Genomic DNA, 20,043 nt, shown 5'->3' with positions numbered 1-20,043 from the left:
AAGCTTACCATTAGATAAAAATTCAAATTTTATATTTTTGGCAAAAATGAATCATTAGTTATCGTTCTCGAAAATTTCAAAGTATGTTATCGATCATTCAAAAAGTTACCGATCAAAAATCAAAGTTTTAACACAGAGTCTTACAGAAAACTATAAATTTTTATATTTCAACTTTGTAAAAAAATATAATTAGAATAGACACAGGGACAAATAATGTTTCAAAATATTCTTTAATTTATGCTAATGGCATCATCGTTGTAGAAAAATAGTTTTATCGATAATTTGAATTAATTATAAATAATTATAGCTAGTAAAACTGAAATTATGACGTCACGTCATTGGCCATTTTAAAAACCGGCAACAGCACACGATGAATAAAAATACGTTTGTAAATATAGACATAGGAGATCATAAAATTATTAGAGGTTATTTTGAAACTAATTAAACAAATGTCCTTTCAAAAGATCCACACTGAAAAAAATAATCAGTAGCAGCTACCGATTATTTTTCGGTAGCCGCTACTGATTATTTTTCGGTAGCCGCTACTGATTATTTCGGTAGCCGCTACCAATTTCAATCGGTCACGGCTGCCGATTTCAATCGGTCACGGCTACCAAAATAATCGCGTGTGTGTCCATGCGTGTGTGTGCTCGAGTGCACGTGTGTGTGCATGTGTGCGCGTCTGTGCGAGTGTGTGTGCGCACGTGCGTACGCGTGTGTGTGAGTGTGTGTGTGTGTGTGTGTGTGTGTGTGTGTGTGTGTGTGTGTGTGTGTACGTAACTTATATCAAAAAAATCGGTAATAGCTACCAAATTAACTGGTAACAGCTACCGAAAATTGATCGGTAATGGCTACTGATTGAACTTGGTAGCAGCTAACGAAAAAAAAATCAGTAACTGCTACCGAAATTATCGGTAGCTGTTACCGAAAATTAATCGGTAGCGGCTACCGATTTTTTTTTTGTGCATGATCATTTTTCACATTATAATAATAATAATTCATATTATTATTATCCATGATATGTATTAATCGTGTATTGACATATATATGTATATATTGAGATTTAAAAACTGGGATATTGCCGGATTTATTATGACAAAAAAAAATCTAAGTCAAAGTATTGTCTAATTAAGAAAATTACATTTTTTACAATAACTGTTATCCTAAATATTTTTGATAGTTCAAAAAAATTTATAAATTTCTATTGATATTTTGTCAAAAATTTAATAGCCTCGGAATTAAATTTAAAACAGTTAGCCCTCATTTGACTCACGAGTCGCGCAAGAACGTTTCTAATTGAAAAAAAGTCTTGAATGAAAACTATCGATTTCAAAAAATAAATTTTCTTGAAACAACAACATTTTTTCATCATAATAATTTTTGCGTAGTCATATTTGCCGCAGACGGTTGTAAAAAAAATTTATAGTGGCATTAACATAAATTAATAATGTTAAACAGTTAATGAATTAGAGTACATAAATAGCGTAGACAGAACATAAAATAATAAGAGTGATATATATATAGAGGAGTGATGTTGCATAAATAGTAGATAACGATAATTGAGGGGAGAAAAGACGAGCCGTATAATAATGAGCTGACCTAAGCATTTTATGTCTAAGTGCTCCACTATATAATCTAGTAAATCCTGGTTGCTTAATCTTTAGCTGATTGCATAAATTGCCTGTTTCTACTGGCGAAATCGGGCGTTGTCTTGCGGCCAATTCAATGATTATACCGTGCATTCGAGCACAATACACCACTGAGGGTGATGTATACATTTATGTACGTGTACATATCACACTAAACCGGAATTTATAATCATTAAAATCTTGCCATTATCGATCCTCGGCTTACCAGAAGCTACAATATAATGTCACTGAATATTCAATCACCCGGTCTCATATTTGTTAAATATATACCCAACCTTGTATATTGCGCACCTTCAACACGGACCATTATGCACCTTTTTAAAGATTTATGCTGTGATAAGGTCGTATATTAAGTAGACCATTTTATTACAAACGAGACAGTCTAATGGATAAGAGTAATGGAGTTTTTAATAAAATTCTATATTAAATTGCTGGTACGCATGATTTGTATGTTAGTGAGAACGGAAACGTGATAACATCAAAAATACCCAATTAATATATATTTTATTTTGTTTATATTTGTTTTTAAATTACTCGGTAATAAAACCGGATTGATAATTATTATGCGATTTTTTAATCATTTAATTTTAATTGAATGATTAAAATATTCTACGTGTTGATTTGATCCTCGATAAAATGAGAAATTTTCATATTATTTATTTTGGAATATGTTTCATTGAAAAAAATTATTAAAGTTAACCGGTGCAATCTAGTTATTAATTACTATGATTTATTAATTTTTAAATTATTTTTAAATTTCAATTTTTGTTACTCATTAATTTTCTTACGATTTTTTAATTGTGTAATTAATTGACATATTCATAATTTTTTTGAATACAAAAATTTTTGTTTAAAATATAGATAACAGATTTCGAATTTTTTCAGCTTCTAATTTATAATATCGTGACAATTTAAATATTCATTCAAATTTCAACTGAATGTAATTTTGGTAAAAAAAAATTTTATTATTTAAAAAAATTTTTCTATAAAAATTTGAACTTTATCATTTTCAAAAAAAAATTTTCTTTAATGCCTTTGATAAAAATTAATTATATCCATATTAAAAAAATTAAACTCATTAAAAACGAGATTCCAAATCTTGAACATTCGAATATATGAAAATATGACGTAATAAAATTATACAATCAATCGATGAAATATTTCAGTTCAATGTAAAATTTAATTATCAATCTATTTTATAAATAAAAATTTACATTTCCAGAGTAAAATAATTATTTGAATATGAAAATATGAATTTAAAATTTGTTTGTTTGATAATAATTCTATTCATATATAAAAAAAGTGTTATTTAATTAAATGTTCCATATATATAACACACAATTTAACATACATTGTCTGTGGCAAAAGGATTCGTGTCATTGACCATGACCAACGCAATTACAGTTTATTCCCCGAGGGTTATTTATATGTTCAAAATAGTGACAAGCCCTTCGTCAAAACGTTTTATTATGTTGACCAGGACACAGAGCACTATCATCTCACTAACTGATGATGAAAAATGCCCAGGGCACTTGCATATTAATGAAACATAGGGAATATTATTTAGCATTTGTAAATACACGAGTCACAGACAACTTTTTGACAAAAGCGACAGATATCAATATTATAAAATTTATATTTAATTACGTATTTTTAATTTTATCAGTCGTCATTCCTGACAACGCAAAATATTAAATATTAAATATCTACAAAATTATTAATTCATAGATTAAAATTATTTACCCACATGTTTTATGAAATATTAATTTATTCGAAAAAAAAAAAATCAATGTATATGAATGTCATATATTTTTGAATCATACTTTTTTATCTTAATGACACAATATAAATATGTAGATTGAGATTAAGAAATTTTTGAATAAATTAAAATTTTTTTGACGGTAATTTCTGATATAATTTACGTCACTAATTTCGGAGTGACACGAAGTACCCGAGGCTCAACGGGGTCACTTAAAAAAAATTAGTGAAAAGAAAAAAATCTTCAGCTGATGACTTTATTATCGATTTTAAAGCGACACTAAGTATTGGGTAAAATGGGTCACGGAAAAAAAAAAGAAAAATTTTCTAGAGTAATTTTTTCGAGCATTCCATTGAGCCCAAAAAATAAAATTGAATAATTATGATTATAAAATAATAATAGATAAATTAAAAATAGATAGAAACTGATTATATTTAGTGCTCTAAGTCACAAAAATTAATTATCTGCTTAGGCATTCGACTATCTATGTACATAAAAAATAATATATAAATATAAATATAAAAACTACTGAAAGCTTATACTGTCAGAAGCATGTTACCAACACCTGACGACAATAAGTCAACATCTTTCTCTTTTTATCTTTTATATATCTATATATATATATATATATATATATGTATCACCCACATCTACACCTACACCTACGACTATCCATATTGTACAAGATTTTGTATGTTATTTTTCTTAAAATTTTACTAAAACTTTTTCTTTCACACTCATCTCCACTGATGTATTTATACATAAATAAATTTATTTTAATTTCTTTTCGTCGTTTCTTCCGGTTTTAAATTTAATATAGTTAGACTAATCCAAAAATATACGGTAGATATAAACTAAAAATAAGAAATAGGAAAAAGAGTTAAAGTTTAATGGACTCTTAAAAAAAGTTTGACGAAAATAAATTTCAAATCTATAATTATTATACACTATAAAAAAAACGGGGTAAAGTCCAGGCGGTGTAGGTGATAAAATTTTCGGCGCTGAATTTCAACACCGAAAGTAGTGTTCAAATAACACCGCCGCCGGTGTAAATATTCATTAAATTTTGATATTTTTTTATATGTAATACATTTTTTTTCTAATTTCTATACGTGAAATTTTTTTTGACACCGATTTAACACCACCTACACCGGTGTTATTCCATTATAAAACAGCGCGTCGTTAAATTGAGTCAATTTTTAACACCGCTCTTTTAACAGTGAAGGAATCATGAAATTCTATTTAATGCTACCGTTGAATATATATTCTTTGACATTATCTTAATGATAAAATGATTAAATTTTCATCTTCATAGATTTTATTACTTCTTATTACACTATTATGTTTTACTTTTAACTTTTGCTAACAATGTTTCACAAAGTTTAAGCACCAATTTTAGTTTTACGCTAAGTGCAATGAACTATTGGAAAGTTCAGTCACTTTGTCTAGTGTCTAGTGTTTCTAATGAAAACCTTTACTTATATATATTTATATTGTATATATATATAAATATGTATAATGAGCCTGGACAAAGACTTTCATTTAAAACTTTACTTGGTTATATTGCTGGCGAAACCTTTAACCGATCGATAAAATGAAATCAAGTTTAAATAAATTCAAAGACCACGAGAGTCTCAACTTATTTCACAGATGATGAAATACGACTGATATATTTTTTGCATTACGTAATATGCACAAAGGAAAAAAACTCAAGTGTATTGTAACCAAGTAATTTGTGTAAAGAAATTTATATTAGAAGTGATAATTTATTTAGTTTCTTTTATTTAAAGATAATATTAAATGGAGAAGAAGAAAAGAAGAGATAAAAATATCTTGGAGCAAACGCTCGGAGGACAAATTGCATTTGATTTTTTACCCGCAGTAGTTCTCTAATCAGTAAATCCCTCGAGTAAAAGAAGTGCATGATGAAAGAACGTAAAACGTGGATTCTCGGATCTATAAGTTATATCTGTAGTATAAAAAGTAACTTTGCTACAGCAATCGAGGAAAAAATGCTCCTTGAGGACTAAACTGTAAAGTCTCGTTGATCAATTTTTATAAAACGTAAAAATCGAGAAATAAATAAAAATTTAATTTTTTTAATACAGAAATTACTTTCTGTTTTTATTTTTATGAAAAAGTTTTTATAACAATAATTCAATGTTTAATTTTTTTAGCTTTGGCCGGAAATTATGAATCCATTATTAGAATTCCCGTACAAAGTCATCAAGCTTCGAAATTTTACCATAGGTTGGCCGATGCCTGGTTTGCAATGATTGGCCAATAAATGGTTAACTATACTGGCCCGGGCATGGTGAATCATTGGCAGCCGTCTTTTTGCTTATAAAAACGGCGCAAAATTAACTGCCATTCGTTGACCAACGGTTTGATTGAGTGCACTTGATACCAAGCTTTGGCCAATGCTTGGCATACCGTTATCATCCGATATTTAGCCGATCTTCGGCCGATGCTTCGAAATTGGCAGCCATTCACGACCCAGTAATGGACCGATTCTTTTTTTTGTATGGGTTGTTAGCTTTTAGTTTCAGTAATAAAAGTTTATTGTTTTTTTTATTAAAGTTAAATTAAATTTTTCAAATCTTATGTATCTGAAGACCGGAACGTTTTTCGCGGAGAAAATATAAAATGAAAAGTAAAAAGTCTACTGGATCTCGATTTTTGAAATTTTTTGCACAAGTACTAGTATGTCAGCCGAAAGTTGCAGCCACCCCCAATTACCCTTTAAGTCACCTTAGCAGTCATATTACATAAATTTTCGTCATTTTCAACTTCACTTTTATGTGTTAGCGTTCTTCCAGAAGACTTTTTTGATCAGGAACGCCGTCTTCTTTCAGGTACATCAAATCTTAAAGGATTATTATTTATCCTTAAGGGAATAGAAATGGCGAATCACAAGAAATCATTTGTCAAAATTACGTGTTGGGTATAAATTAGAGCTCTAGACTAAACGAGAAGTTCTAAAAACTATAAAAATTGCGGAGCGTATTGATGTCATTCTAAGTTGCAAAATATTTAATTAAATTAACTGTCTAAAAGTTGACAACTTTTATTATATAAGAGATTGGTTTCAAATAATTTATGTTAATGTTAAAGTAATAAAAAAAAATGTTGATGAAAATTAAAAATAATGAAAGTATACCCAAAAGCTGACAAGTTTTATGATAAGATATCTACTGCACGGCAGAAAATTTGAAAACTCATTTAGCCTGAGGCTAAATGAAGATATTTCAGCCTCATTTCCATGCACCTTTTATGATTGCCCGAGGTAACATAAAGACCGTCTAAGTCTATAATATATAGCTCTTACTGCGAGTCTCAAGAAAAAATAAATCAAAAAATTTAAAAACTCCGAGGCGTAGCGGTATTTAGTTAACATGCCACAAAAAATATATATTCGTTCTAAATTTCTCAAGTATTTAAGGTGGATCAAGTAACGACTTTTAGACATTAGAGACATCAATCTAGACGACCTTTACAGTAGAAAATCGTATGTATTTACTTGGAGCCTTCACCTGAAAGTTACTTGAAAGTGGCCTACAGACAAGCATACAGTAAATGGACGCGAGAAGAGAATTTCAATCGATTAAACTCTATTTTGTTTTTGTTATTTTTTATTTTATTTTCTCCTGAGTTCATTATACTTTTTTTAAAATCTCTTTGCTATTGTTTTTATTTTTTATTATTTTTCTTTCACTTAAAATATATGTTTACGATAAATTAAACTGAGTAATACTCTTCAAAGATTTATGGGCGGTAACATTTTTTTAAATTATTACTGTTAGTTCCTCTATTCGTTGAAATATTATTTATTATACATGCATATGCAAAAAAAAGTAACCATATTAAATTAAGAATTCTTTAGCTATTGAATCACCAACTGAAATATTTGAATCATATATGTGAATTCTATTTATTTTTACTATTATGTATATGTGTTGGAAAATGTAAGGAATTCGATGTATTTTTCTATCCGAACTTATTTCGATTTTAAAACCTTTTGCACTACGAAATATAAAACGAATTCTTGTAACAAAAAAAAAATCACCTGTTCTGCTCTTGCTATCAAACAACGTGTAACTAAACGTACAAAACGTGAACGCAATTCAGGTAGAGCTTCACAGTTCGGATACCAGTTGAATAAAAATAAATAAAACGAAAAAAACAAGAAAATGAACAAAAAAAAAATATACACATAAAATCACTCTTGTGTTCCACTTGTACGGAAAAAATTTTACAATACGACTATAGGAATATGCGAGTAGTAACTACAGCTAAAAAACATAAAAGATTTTATCTTCATCAAGAATTTGATGGATTTTGTCAAATTATTAACATTTTTAAAATAAAAAAAAGAAAATATTTACAAAATATTCAATTAATAATAGAAATTAAATTGAATGGAATATTTATATATATTGAAAAAGAGAGGGGGTGAAATGGACCACCTAAAAAAATGCTTATTATTAAAACTATTCTTTTGTTCGACCGAAAAAATTCATTTCGCTTGAAAAAATTAATTTTTGTCGCACGATATCTTAAGAACAAATCATCCGATTCAAACAAACTTGGCGGCAATCGAAAGGGTTCATCAAGAGTTAGTACTGGATACATTTCGAGGCAAATTGGGTAAGTGGTTTATGAACTGTAGAAAAATAACTTGAAAAAATGAAAATTTTCTGTTTTTATTTTTCGTATAACTCGTAAACTACTCGACTGATCGACTTCAAAATCTATCACGATCTAAGTCTTGATGAGCCCTTTCGATTGCCGCCAAATACGTCAAAATCGGTTGATTCGTTCCAAAGATATCGTATGATAAAAATAAATTTCCACACACACTTACACACGCGGACGTCCACCCGGAAATGGAATAGCTTCCTAAGGCCTCAAAACGTCAAGATATCATGAAAACTCGATTTTTGAAAATTGGACCGGAATCATAGTTATTGCAATAACTTTCCTTTTTTTTGAAAATTTTCAATTTCCTTAGCGGGAAATTGAAAAATGATTTTTTGATCATTGGAGTCAAATTCTTATTAAATTATTAGAATTTAATTTTTTCAGCTGATTAAAAATTTTTCCATGAAATATTTAAAGAAACCCATGGGCAAAATACTCTTTTATTTAATTTTTGAAGCCCGTAAAAAAAAAAAAATATAGTCTTCATTTTGGCTTCTCCAATTAATCATCTGTATATTTAAAATTTTTATACAAAATTTATCCTTGAAAATGTTTATTTATAAATAAATTAAAAATCTATATTTAGAAGTAATAAATAATTGATGTTTAAAAAGTGATAGAAGATAAAAACAGACAATAGGCACTTTTATCGTGCTCTTATAAAATAATAACAGGAAAAAATAAGCACGATTATATAGGTTGCAGCTGAAATGACAATAGATAAATTCTATGTCGACGTAAAGTGCACGATAAACTATTAGTTGTTGTTTGATCATACCGCGATTATTGCCAGATGAAACGTTCATCTTCATATATATATGTATAAATGTATACATATGTGTGAACGTAAATATGTTTGTATACTTTCTGAGACTATGACATTTTCTTGTTCGTTTTATACAGGTACACGTGATCGTCGTACCGTCAAGGCGAACGAGTGATATTTTAAAAAAACCTCCGTGCGACGACTCATGCACTCGATAAAGGAAAACTTCATGCATGAACTCGAGGCTATAAGTGTCTGATAATACATAATTTATATTTTATATTCATATAATATAATATAAAAAAAAAAATAAACACTTATTAAATATATTATTGTTTATTTTCGCTTTTAATCCCTTAGTATTTGAATAAACTTCTGAACACCGTTTTTAAAATTTTCTTTTTTTTTGTAATAAAATTTTTACACGCCAAAGATTTGACGGTTCATTTTTAATTCTATCTTTATTTAGTTCATAAAAAAATATATATACACTTGTTTATAGTAGAGTTTAAGTGACAAAGTTTATTAACTTTTTGATAGGTTATAAAAAGTTGAGTATTCAAATAATAGCGCGCGAAATGAAAAAAATTAATGATAATCTCAAATAAAAATTTCGATAAATTTGGATTTCGAAATAAATTTATGAGTTATTATTTTTAAATCCCATTCAATAAAAATATATTCTTATAAAGTTATATACATTTGACTCATTCATATACGATACAGTCATGGGATTACCGCGAATTTGAAATATGAAATATTTTCACCTGCATATATACTGCAGAAAAAAAATATATATGTATACACATATATTTTATACTATTCTTCATACTTTAGATATATAAAAAAAATGTACATTTATATAAAATTAGATTTTCCGAAGAATGATAGAGAAATACTTTATATGCAGACATGCCGATATTCAAAAATATTTATCCTTGATAACGCGATCCAAAACCCCAAGATTTTATTTACACAAAACTAAATATTTACATTTAATTCGACCAAAATCTATCGATATAAATACCAGAGATTACTCCGTCGCGGAATCAAATGTTTTCGTTTAAATTCATCTAATCTAAAATGAGACTTTGATCCCCGCTGATACGTAATAGATATTTTTAAAATAATTTATTTGAACTATAAGTGATTAAACGTTCTTTAACACGCATTTAAATTATCTATATTTAAATATTTCGCAAACCTACTGACGTTCTGACGGGAATCCCGTCACTCGGAGAAATAAAATGAATACAATTTAAATACTTCAATTAAAAATACATAATTACTAGATAATTTCAATATTAAAATAAATATTGTAATTAATAAGAATTTTTTTTTTTTTTTTTTTGTAGTGCATTTATTTCTCTCGCTATTTCTAATGCAACAGACGCAATGGACCAAAGTAATTCCCGTTTCGTGATCGTGCATAACGATAAGTGCTTTTTTATCCCGAAAAATAAAATTAAATGAGTCGAATAAAAAAATAAAAAAATCGAATTTTAGAATTCGAAAAATAAATTCTGTTTCACGTTTAGATTATTTCTGGCGAAAAAAAACTGTGTACACACGCTTTCTTTCATTTTTTCGCGTTCGTAACTTTAATATTTTTTTTAAATTTCAAATGTAAATTCATAAAGTTTTGATGTACTTCAAACCGATATTTACTTTACAACTCCAATTTCCTTTACACTTTTTTTTTTTTTTCGTTTTATTCTTCAATATTTTCAATCGCTCTTTTACATTCTCCAATTTCTCAAAAAAAATTCTACAAAATCTTTTCATAATTTTTAACTTTTTACACCCTAAATTTTTTTGAAAATCATAATATATAAAATATATGAGAATTATATTAAATTCTAATTGTATGTAACTTTGGTCTCAAGTCCTTGGAAAGCAATAAAATTTTCAAAAACGCAATAAATATTTTTTAAAAAAACATTAAATATTTTTTTAACTTTTCAAATGTTAAATTTTTAAAAAATAAATATATGACTACAGTAAAATTAAATAAAAAATATTTTTTTCTCCTTGAATTTGTTTATCATTTTTTTCACAAAATAAGTATATTATTATTTTTTTAACTTTACTTTCTAAAATTTTTACATTCTAAATAACCCGAAACTATTTATATTTTAACAAAAATATATGAATACAATAAAGTCTAATTAAAACCATGTTTAATATAATTCCCTAAAAAATAAAAAAACCGTAATTTCCATAAGAATAGAGCGCTCGGAATAATTCACAGTCATATCGTGTCATAAATTTAAAAAAACAATTTGAATATTCAAAAAATACCTGATGCCGATAATGAAATCCATGTTCCATAGCAACTCGTTGTGCAACATCAGGACCACCAAGAATTTTAGCTGTCCATTGATTGGAGTAAGCTCTCGTGCGATTATCAATAGTCACGAGCAACAATAAGCTCACACTAAACATCCATTTATTGATACACATGATCGCACACTTTCACTTGAGAAAGACACTTTGATCTACACCTTTCTCAGTATTAAATAAAAATAAATAAACGATCTAACAATTTAATAAATTATCAATACGATTATTTCTCATACTCATCATATCACACTTGCGTATTAATTTAAGATTAAATATTTTATAAACCGACGATAACACTGTAGTGGCAACACGTGGCCACTTATACTTTCATATTACGATTGACGTAATGTTACCACGAGCTCGTCAATGGAACAACTGAAACGCCGCTCTTCGTTTAAGCTGTTAAGTAGTTGCTTGTATGGGTCACGCACACGTCGTGTCGCCAGTGGCGACTCTTCTATCAGTTGTCCACTTTTTAATTTATTTATTTATTTATTAGTTTTATATCCCTCCCACTACGTTTACTCCAATCGGATGAATGGAATTACACCAGAATACCGGAAACTGGACATAGACCAGCAGTAGCCAAGCAATTATTGATGCACTCGACACAAGATGCCAGATCGAAATTTGGGGGCCGACTTGGATGATTCAATCTTCACGAGTCAAGTCCTTGGACATACATCAGCACGTGGTAAACGGATGTTTCGATAATAACAATAGTAATAATAATAATAATGACAAGAAAAAAGGCAACCTTGAAAATAAATGGCCTGAAAATATATTTTCAAGCCCACGTTAATTTACAAATAGTAAATATGTGTCCAGGTCGATTTATACCTGAGCTCGGACTCTCAGTCTCCATACTAAAGTATACTTTGTGTGGTTGGTATTGTATGAGCTATAGTGTGTTGCTACATAAAAGCAGCTTCAATAAGTGACCAGAACTCGTCTAGCTCCGGAAAGTTGGGTCGCGAAGCAAGAAGTTTAGCAGCAAAGTAAGGATGATCTTGACTGGTTTTAATTAAAAGTTAGCGGCAGTTCATCACGAGCTTTGACTTAAACTTTCTTAGCTACTGTCTTTTAATAGCAGACTTTCTTGTCAACCGGCACTTGAGAATAAAGTGGATGACTTTAGTGTTTTCTGGTTGTCCTCTTCTACGTTCTTTTTAATACGGAAATTTTAGTCGGATCTGGTGAAAGGCAGAAGCAATCAGGAAAATCACCTCGGCAATATTATGACCACAAGTGCCATTGAGTCAAGATGGAAATCTGAATCGAATCCAAGAGTTGCTACGATCACGTTGACCCTTTATCCTCTTACACTTTACAACTCCAACGGAATTCATATAAAAGTATCATAGAAATATAAATGGGAAATTCTTAAACTCGGTTGATTGAAATCTTTACTTGCTTCAGTTCTTGTTTTATTCTCTTTGTCTTCTTATACTTTTTTCATTTATAATCCGCCCAATTTATTGAGTTCTACCTTTGCTCTGCTAGCGATTCGGTTGGCAAAAGGACTACGTCCCCTTAGCCTGAGAAGAACACCACCAGTAGCAGAACCAGTAAGGGAGGGAATAAAAAAGGAAAGACTCAGGATTTCCTGGGTATTGAAGCATCTAGGAAAAAGGCATTTGACTGGGGAGCGGTCACAATTCCCTTCGTTGAGAAAACTTAACTCTCGAGTCTTTATTTTTTCGTCTTACAATATTTTTTCCAATTCACTTGTAAGCTCTCTTTTTACGTTATACCTTTTTTTTATGTACTCTGTCTATTTCAAAAAATAGAATTATTTATGAGCTAAATATCGCAATTGAATTACAACCAATAAATATTTTAAAAGTCATTTTTGAATCATATGTTGCCGATGAATAATCGATGCCCATTATTTTTATTTATTTATTACGGAGTTAAATCCAATAGTTTATTGTTTAAATATCAAGTTGATTTTGTAAATATAATTCAGATGGTATAAACTTTATGGCCACCGTAAATTTAGTTGGCTCAACACTTAAAATTAATCCTCTTGACTCTTTGTACATAAAAATCGTTTGATCTACCCACAAATTTATATATACTACTTTGTATACTTAATACTTTATCTCCCTCGTACTGAGAAACTGAAAATTATGCCTCAAGCATTTATACATCTCAAGTGTTTTTAATTTTTCACGCGCCGACGCGACAATCGCGGAATGCTAGATTCAATTTTGCATAATTATTTGGAAACATATATATAGATATATATTTATATGATTAACAATGAATTTATTTTTTAAATATTTAGTCATTTTTATTATTATTAGGGGGAGGGGGGCAAAACAGGGAAAGATGGACAAAACGGGGTACCCTCAAAATTTTATAAAAAAAAATCCTTTTTTAAAAATGGATTTTTGTAAACATTTCAAAATCACTTTTGTAAATATAATTGAACGTTATTTTGAATTTTTTTTGTTAAACTTTTTCAAAAATCGAGTGTCAGTCGAAAAATATTAATGACTTTTTTTTATAATAAAAATTATTAAAAATTTTTTTTCTTCCTTTGTATCCAATAATTATATAAAATTTAATTTTTCTTTACGTAAATTACTTACAAAAAAATTTAATTTAATTAGAAATTTTTTTTTACACCATTTTTAGAGGGTATCCCATTTTGCCCGCAAGTGAAATTTTTTTTGACAGCAACTGAAAATGTTTTCTATTTACTTTGGATACCATAAAAAAAAATATTTAGCGTATTTGAGTCCTCAAAAATTTAGTATTTCCTTGTACTCAATTTTGCCCTCCCCCCTTTTCTAAATAAAATAAATAATAATATAAATAAATATAAAGATTGAGTGGAGTTATATTACGATCGTTAGTCCAAGCAATTAAATTATTGAATAGTGTAGTCAATCATACAATAAACTTTATTGTGTCTCGTCTGAGTAACAATTTCGGTCTCTAATTGAATTATCAGTAACTACAAAGCCTAACAGAATAATTATTTGAATAAAAAATTAAATTAAAAAATGAGTGAATTATTTTTAAATAAAAAAAGAGAGCAAAAATATTTATAGCGTGTAAAATATTTAAAATAAAAACAGTTGTTTCTGCATCAGGTAAAAGTTAAAGGCCTTGACGGTAAACTTGTTACCGGAAATGTCGACGAGGTCAGGGACGGACATATAAGTGTATAATGTAGTTTACGTTTACTAAACTAAAATGTAACTACTGTATATTGAAGTAAATAATATTTATATCGGGTTGCTAAATTTAATTACGGCGGATAATTGACGTTTGTTAGATGGTAGAGGTTTTGATTTGTTGATGGTTTAATAAGATTTATAATAAACTAGAGGAGAGACTGTAGTAGAACAGTGGACTGTAAATAGAGCTTAAGTTTAACAGATTCGCTGTGATGATGCACGTTTCGTCTTTCGGTGGACGATGTTAAATGCTGGACCTGATCAAATGACGCTTAGGTCAATAGAAGTTGATCAAAGTCTTGATTAAATTTTCTGTACTTGAGTACTCGTATTAGAGTCCAACTTTGTGGCTCTTGTACTCAACAGCCTGATGTTTTGTAACTCTAGTCTGCGTACTCTTGTTTCTGAGTTGAGCTGAGGTTTACGTTTATTCAATATCGTGATTGCGCGGTAGTGCAAGAAATACGCGAAAGCGAGAAATTTTTATCAAGGATGTAAATATTTTGTAAGCTCTATTGTCATTTCAACATGCTCTCATTCATTTTTTTTTAATTTACTTAATTTTAAACTCCAATTTTAAATTTTTTATTTTAGTCAAAGTATTTTTATTTGTTACTTAAAAATTGAATAATAATTAATTTTTTTATTTAAATTCAAATTTTAACTCCGATTCAAAAATTTTATAATCAACTCCAATTTAAAATTTTTATTTTCATTTATTATTTAAAATCTAATCTCAACTCCGATTCAAAAATTTTGTTTACTCCAATTTGAAAAATTAAAAAAAATTCATTTTTAAAAGAAAAGTCAAAATTAATTATTTAAAAATTTTTAATAAAAATTACTCAACGGTCAATTATTATTTTTTTTGTTATTTAAATTATTTTGTAATAAAATTTCAATTTTAAACTTCGATTTAAAAATTTTAGAATCAACTCAAATTAAAAATTTTTATTTTCATTTATTGTTTAATAATTAATTTTATTATTTAAAATCAAATTTAAACTCCGATTCAAAATTTCGATTTTTAACTCCAATTTAAAAATTAAAAAAAAATTAATTTCTAAAAGAAAATTCAAAATTAATGATTTAAAAATTTAGAGTAAAAATGGTTAATTTTAATTTTTTTTTTTATTTAAATTATTTTGTAACGAAATTTAAATTTCAAACTCCGATTTAAAATTTATTATTGCATTTCAATTTAATGATTGAAAAAAATAACTGTTATTTAACGGAAGTTACTATTATTATTATTTGGTATTATAATTCTTTGAAATAATCTGAAATGACAGATCGTGCACAGTATTGTAATGATTGCATCAAGCCGACACGAAACTCCAAGAAACGAGAAAATTTAGCGACAGTATGTATATATTATCATCCAGTATATTATTTAACAATTGCAATTGCAGTTGCAATAGCAACCGGAGACTGAATGGAAATAGGGATATGAAAAAAAAGTAAAGTGGCACAGTGGCTTTTTTTGTTGATTGTGCCATGGCTTGAACAAAAGAATTGTATGTACGAAAACACATAGCATTAGAGTACCAAAGTTTATGTGCATCCAGTACATCAGTGCATTGTACATACATACGAAGGGAGTGCCACTGCATTACATGATGGAGACGCGTGGGCTCCTATGACTCTCGTGCTGGGCCGGCGCAATTGTCTGCACGTGGCCACAGAAATTGCATCTACGTCTATGCTTATTACTTATTACTATTATTTAAATTTTCAGTTTACTAATTACTCTAATAACTCAATTTATCAATTTAACTTTTTTACTAAAAAATTTGATTTTTTTATTTAAAAAAAAAAACAAGATGTCAAAGTGACTTTTAATTTTACCCTGTACCAAAGTCTACATACGCAATTATTTTTAATTTGCAGTAAAGTTTTGAGTTACAGAGAATGAGGTGAAAAAGATTTACCCTGTATATACTTGCACAAACGATACCTTGGCATAACGGTATTGAGATTTACTGTGAACTGCTGAGTAATACAACTCCAGTACCAAATAGATCACTAAGTAAATAAATATATTTTAAAAATAAATTCAATTAATTAATATATAGTCGACTTAAATAATAAGTAATAAAATCTCAAATAAAAATAACAAAATTTTTTTTGGCAATGAAAAATCTTTAATGCCACTCCAAAATATTATTACACAAGACTAGCATTCCCAGACAGTCACGTGACGAATAAAATTTTATTGTTAAAGAACCACTGTTCAATTACAATAAAATAAAATTTATATAAAAAATGAAAAAAAAATTGGTCCAATTAAAAAATTTATCAAGACTTCTTACTCAGTGTTTCTTATATTAGTAAAATATTTAAAACATTTTATTGTCTCGATAATTAAACGGCAGAGTGTAGCAATTCAAATTATACATATACCGCGTGTTTTTAAAATAAGAGGGAAAGAGCGAAATTCCGAAGGGTGTCTTGCTGTGTTATGTCACCGGCACGCGATAACTTTTTTATCGTAAGGAGTAAAGTGACACACTGAGACGAGTGGTCGACGAGCGACAACGCGAACTCACCCCTACGACAGTGCACGAATGACTGACGGGCCGGACCACCCCATCGGACGTTTCATCTCCCTCTACCTCGCGACGGCGCCGCCGCCAATACTACTACACTCTACTACTCTACTCATTCCCCTTCTCTCTTTATCACAGTCATGATTTCCCCTCACACATTTACTGCTTTCCTCTGCTATCCCGTTTACTCCTCACTCTTACTCTTGCTGGCATGAATATAGACGGAGAGATAGAGAGAGAAAGAGAGATTAGTGGTGGTAGTAGTGTACACACAACACAAGTACACCATACATACCCACCACCCGCGCAAAATGTTCCATTCCGCGCGGCCTCAGTCGTTCTCTCCCGTCGTCAGGCGAGTGGTACAGACCAAACCGAACGAGCCTTCATTTCTCGTGTGCTATGCTATACTATGCTCGCACAACCAAACCGGATAGAGAAAAACCCAAAGAGGGGAGCAAAAGTGTGTAGAGATGCAAGAGAAAGGTTCAGGGATTCCTATATATATATGTATACATATATATATTATTTTTGTTGTCCTTCTCTTTCTATTTTACTGGTAAATCCATCCAATCATCCTTTTTTCTTCGGCTATATTCCTCTTCCACGGCATTTTTTATTCTTCTCTCACTCTTGTACACTCGGTTTCACGATATAACCGTCACTTATTGCCGCCATCAGACCGTCGACCAAACGCTTCTACAACCGGCTTTACTTACTCCTTTTTCTCTACTCTTTCTGTTTCGCTTTTTTAGATTTTTTCATTCCTTATACTGAGGTGGATGCTGAGCAATGCAAGAAAAAAGTTATGGTTTTTTTTTTTAATTAAATATTAAAATCTAAGCATCCAAGTTAACATATATATATATGACATGGGAGTCGTACTGTAAACTCCATATGTATATGTATATATAATATGGAATTCCAGGTAGACTGAGTATCTAGCCGTCTATTTGTCTATACGGAGTTTGAATATGAAGGTATGCCGCCTACGTACACACTGTACCGAGAGGTATATATCAATACTACGTGCTCCGAAGGGTTTGATAACTATTGAAGGTATCTTTATTGCTGACCATTGGCGTGGTTCGCAGCTCGTTATAAGTTGCTGGAAATTTTATTTGTTTTTTTTTGTAAAGTATGAAATGGATTCAAAACTTTTTCGGTCTGGCTTACTGTTGGTTTATTGGTTTTTTGCTTCCACGGAGAAACAAATAGGTAAAAATGATAGTCTGGAGGGTGCTAAAGGTGTGATGTTATTTACGATCAAGGAAATTGAAAAAGTTTGTTGTCATAAAAAAAATCAATGCAATTAATTTTTGATATTTCGACTTGTCACGTATAGTTGAAGGTTGAAAAAATGCTTCTAGGCCAGAATATCCAATGTAAAAAGATCCAGTGCAAAAATGTCCATGAAAAATATCCAATAGAAAATATCCAGTGGAAAAAATATCCATAAGTCGTTAATTTTCTGCATAAATGGATAATTTTTTCGATGGATATTTTTGCACTGGATCTTTCTATGATCCCGGGAAAAAAAATTTAGATCTGTTCTGATCAAATTAGATCAGCTCAGATCAAATTTGATCATAATTTATACTGAACCCAGATCAGAGTAGATCTGATTTGATCTGTTTAGATCAAACTAGATTTGATCAGATATGAAATTTTTCTTCGGGGAAAAATAGTCCAGATCTACCCTGATCAAATCTAATCAAGTCAGATCAACCTAGATTAAGTTAGATCAACCTAGATCTAGTCAGATTAAAATAGATCAACATTGATTAAACGATCAATTTATGAAGTAAATATAAATAGATCTAATTGGATCTGTACGGATTAAACCAGATCTGAGCTGATATAACTTTTTCTCGGGAAAAAAAGTTAAGATCTGCTCTGATCAGATTAGATCTGTACAGATTATAAAGAAATATTTCTTAAGAAATTATTTTCATTGGGTAAATAAGTATTCTATATCTTAGAAAGAGATTACTTTCATTATTATTTATAAAAAAGTGATCCATTATATTTATGCAAAATGTTTCATATTGATTATAATCATTTTTATTTAACAAAAAATCATTCTAATTTATAACAATATTTAATTACTTATACTCATTTTGTATTACTGTCGTGATCAATAACTATTGGATATTTTGTTAAATTTCAATTGTATCATTCAAAGGAGAAGATAAAGCTGATCTCATATGGAACATGAAACGTTAACTTTTAATTTTAATGGCTTCAATTCTATATATTTTATATTATTGTGATATATTTTCAATCAGACATATCAATTTTTATTAGGATAGAGATAAAAAAACAGATCTATTTAGATCTAGCGAATTAGATCAGATTTAATCTGAGCAGATCTAAGAGTGTTTTTTATTTACCTTGATCTGTTTAGGTCCAAGCAGATCTATTCTGATCAGAGTAAATCTAATTTGATCTAAACAGATCTGACCAAAATGCAGATCTGTTCAGATCTAATTTGATCTGAATAGATCTAAATTTTTTTTCCCGGGATGGATATTATGACTGGTCACCGAAAAAAAAAAAAATAATTGAGTTTGATTATTTGAATTGTATTAAAATAGGTTTGATAGTATAAGATTATAGGGAATAATTTATATGGCAAATCGTCTGGAGGAAATGGATGTCGCTAATGCACGAAAAGTAAATTTTTATTTTAAGGTGTGTACGTATATAGAGAGAGTGGTATAATGTCAAGTATGCTATGGATTTATTGTTGGAAGCATGAAATGCACCATCGATTATCTAGTAGCTTTAACTGTCTAGCCGTTTCTCGTTTCTTTACTTTTCTTGGTATTTTATCGATAACCCAAGGAGTGCGCAATATCCGAGAAATGGAACTGAGTCGTCGCATCCGTGATAATTCTTTTACTCAGTCTAAATCGATAAAAAATGTCAAGTGTCATCAATACATATATGTCTTATAGCCGGAAAATAATCTATATTAAATTTCATGACGCATTTAATACTGTATGAAAAGGGGCAAGATGAGTCGCCTGACAAAAAAATACATACTGTGCATCGAGCAGAAAAATGAGTATGAGAGGGTAAA

At 29.3% G+C, this 20,043-nt stretch overlaps 1 protein-coding gene across 2 annotated transcripts in view; it reads right to left on the bottom strand.

Moving 5' to 3' along the window:
* Window positions 1-16,963, bottom strand: part of LOC130667078 (furin-like protease 1) — a 107,154-nt gene extending 90,191 nt beyond the window's left edge. For both annotated transcript variants that reach the window (XM_057468483.1, XM_057468484.1), the window contains exons 1-2: window positions 16,722-16,963; window positions 11,177-13,341 (exon numbers count right to left, since the gene is read on the bottom strand). In XM_057468483.1, the coding sequence (XP_057324466.1) occupies window positions 11,177-11,338 (162 nt within the window). In that variant the 5' untranslated portion in view covers window positions 11,339-13,341; window positions 16,722-16,963. The remainder of the gene's footprint in view (window positions 1-11,176; window positions 13,342-16,721) is intronic.
* Between the last annotated feature and the right edge of the window lie 3,080 nt (window positions 16,964-20,043).

The sequence above is a fragment of the Microplitis mediator genome, chromosome 4, assembly GCF_029852145.1.
Source record: "Microplitis mediator isolate UGA2020A chromosome 4, iyMicMedi2.1, whole genome shotgun sequence".
Taxonomy (NCBI): Eukaryota; Metazoa; Arthropoda; class Insecta; order Hymenoptera; family Braconidae; genus Microplitis; species Microplitis mediator.
Note: the sequence above shows the minus strand (reverse complement) of the source record. Positions and strands in the feature narration are given on the sequence as shown.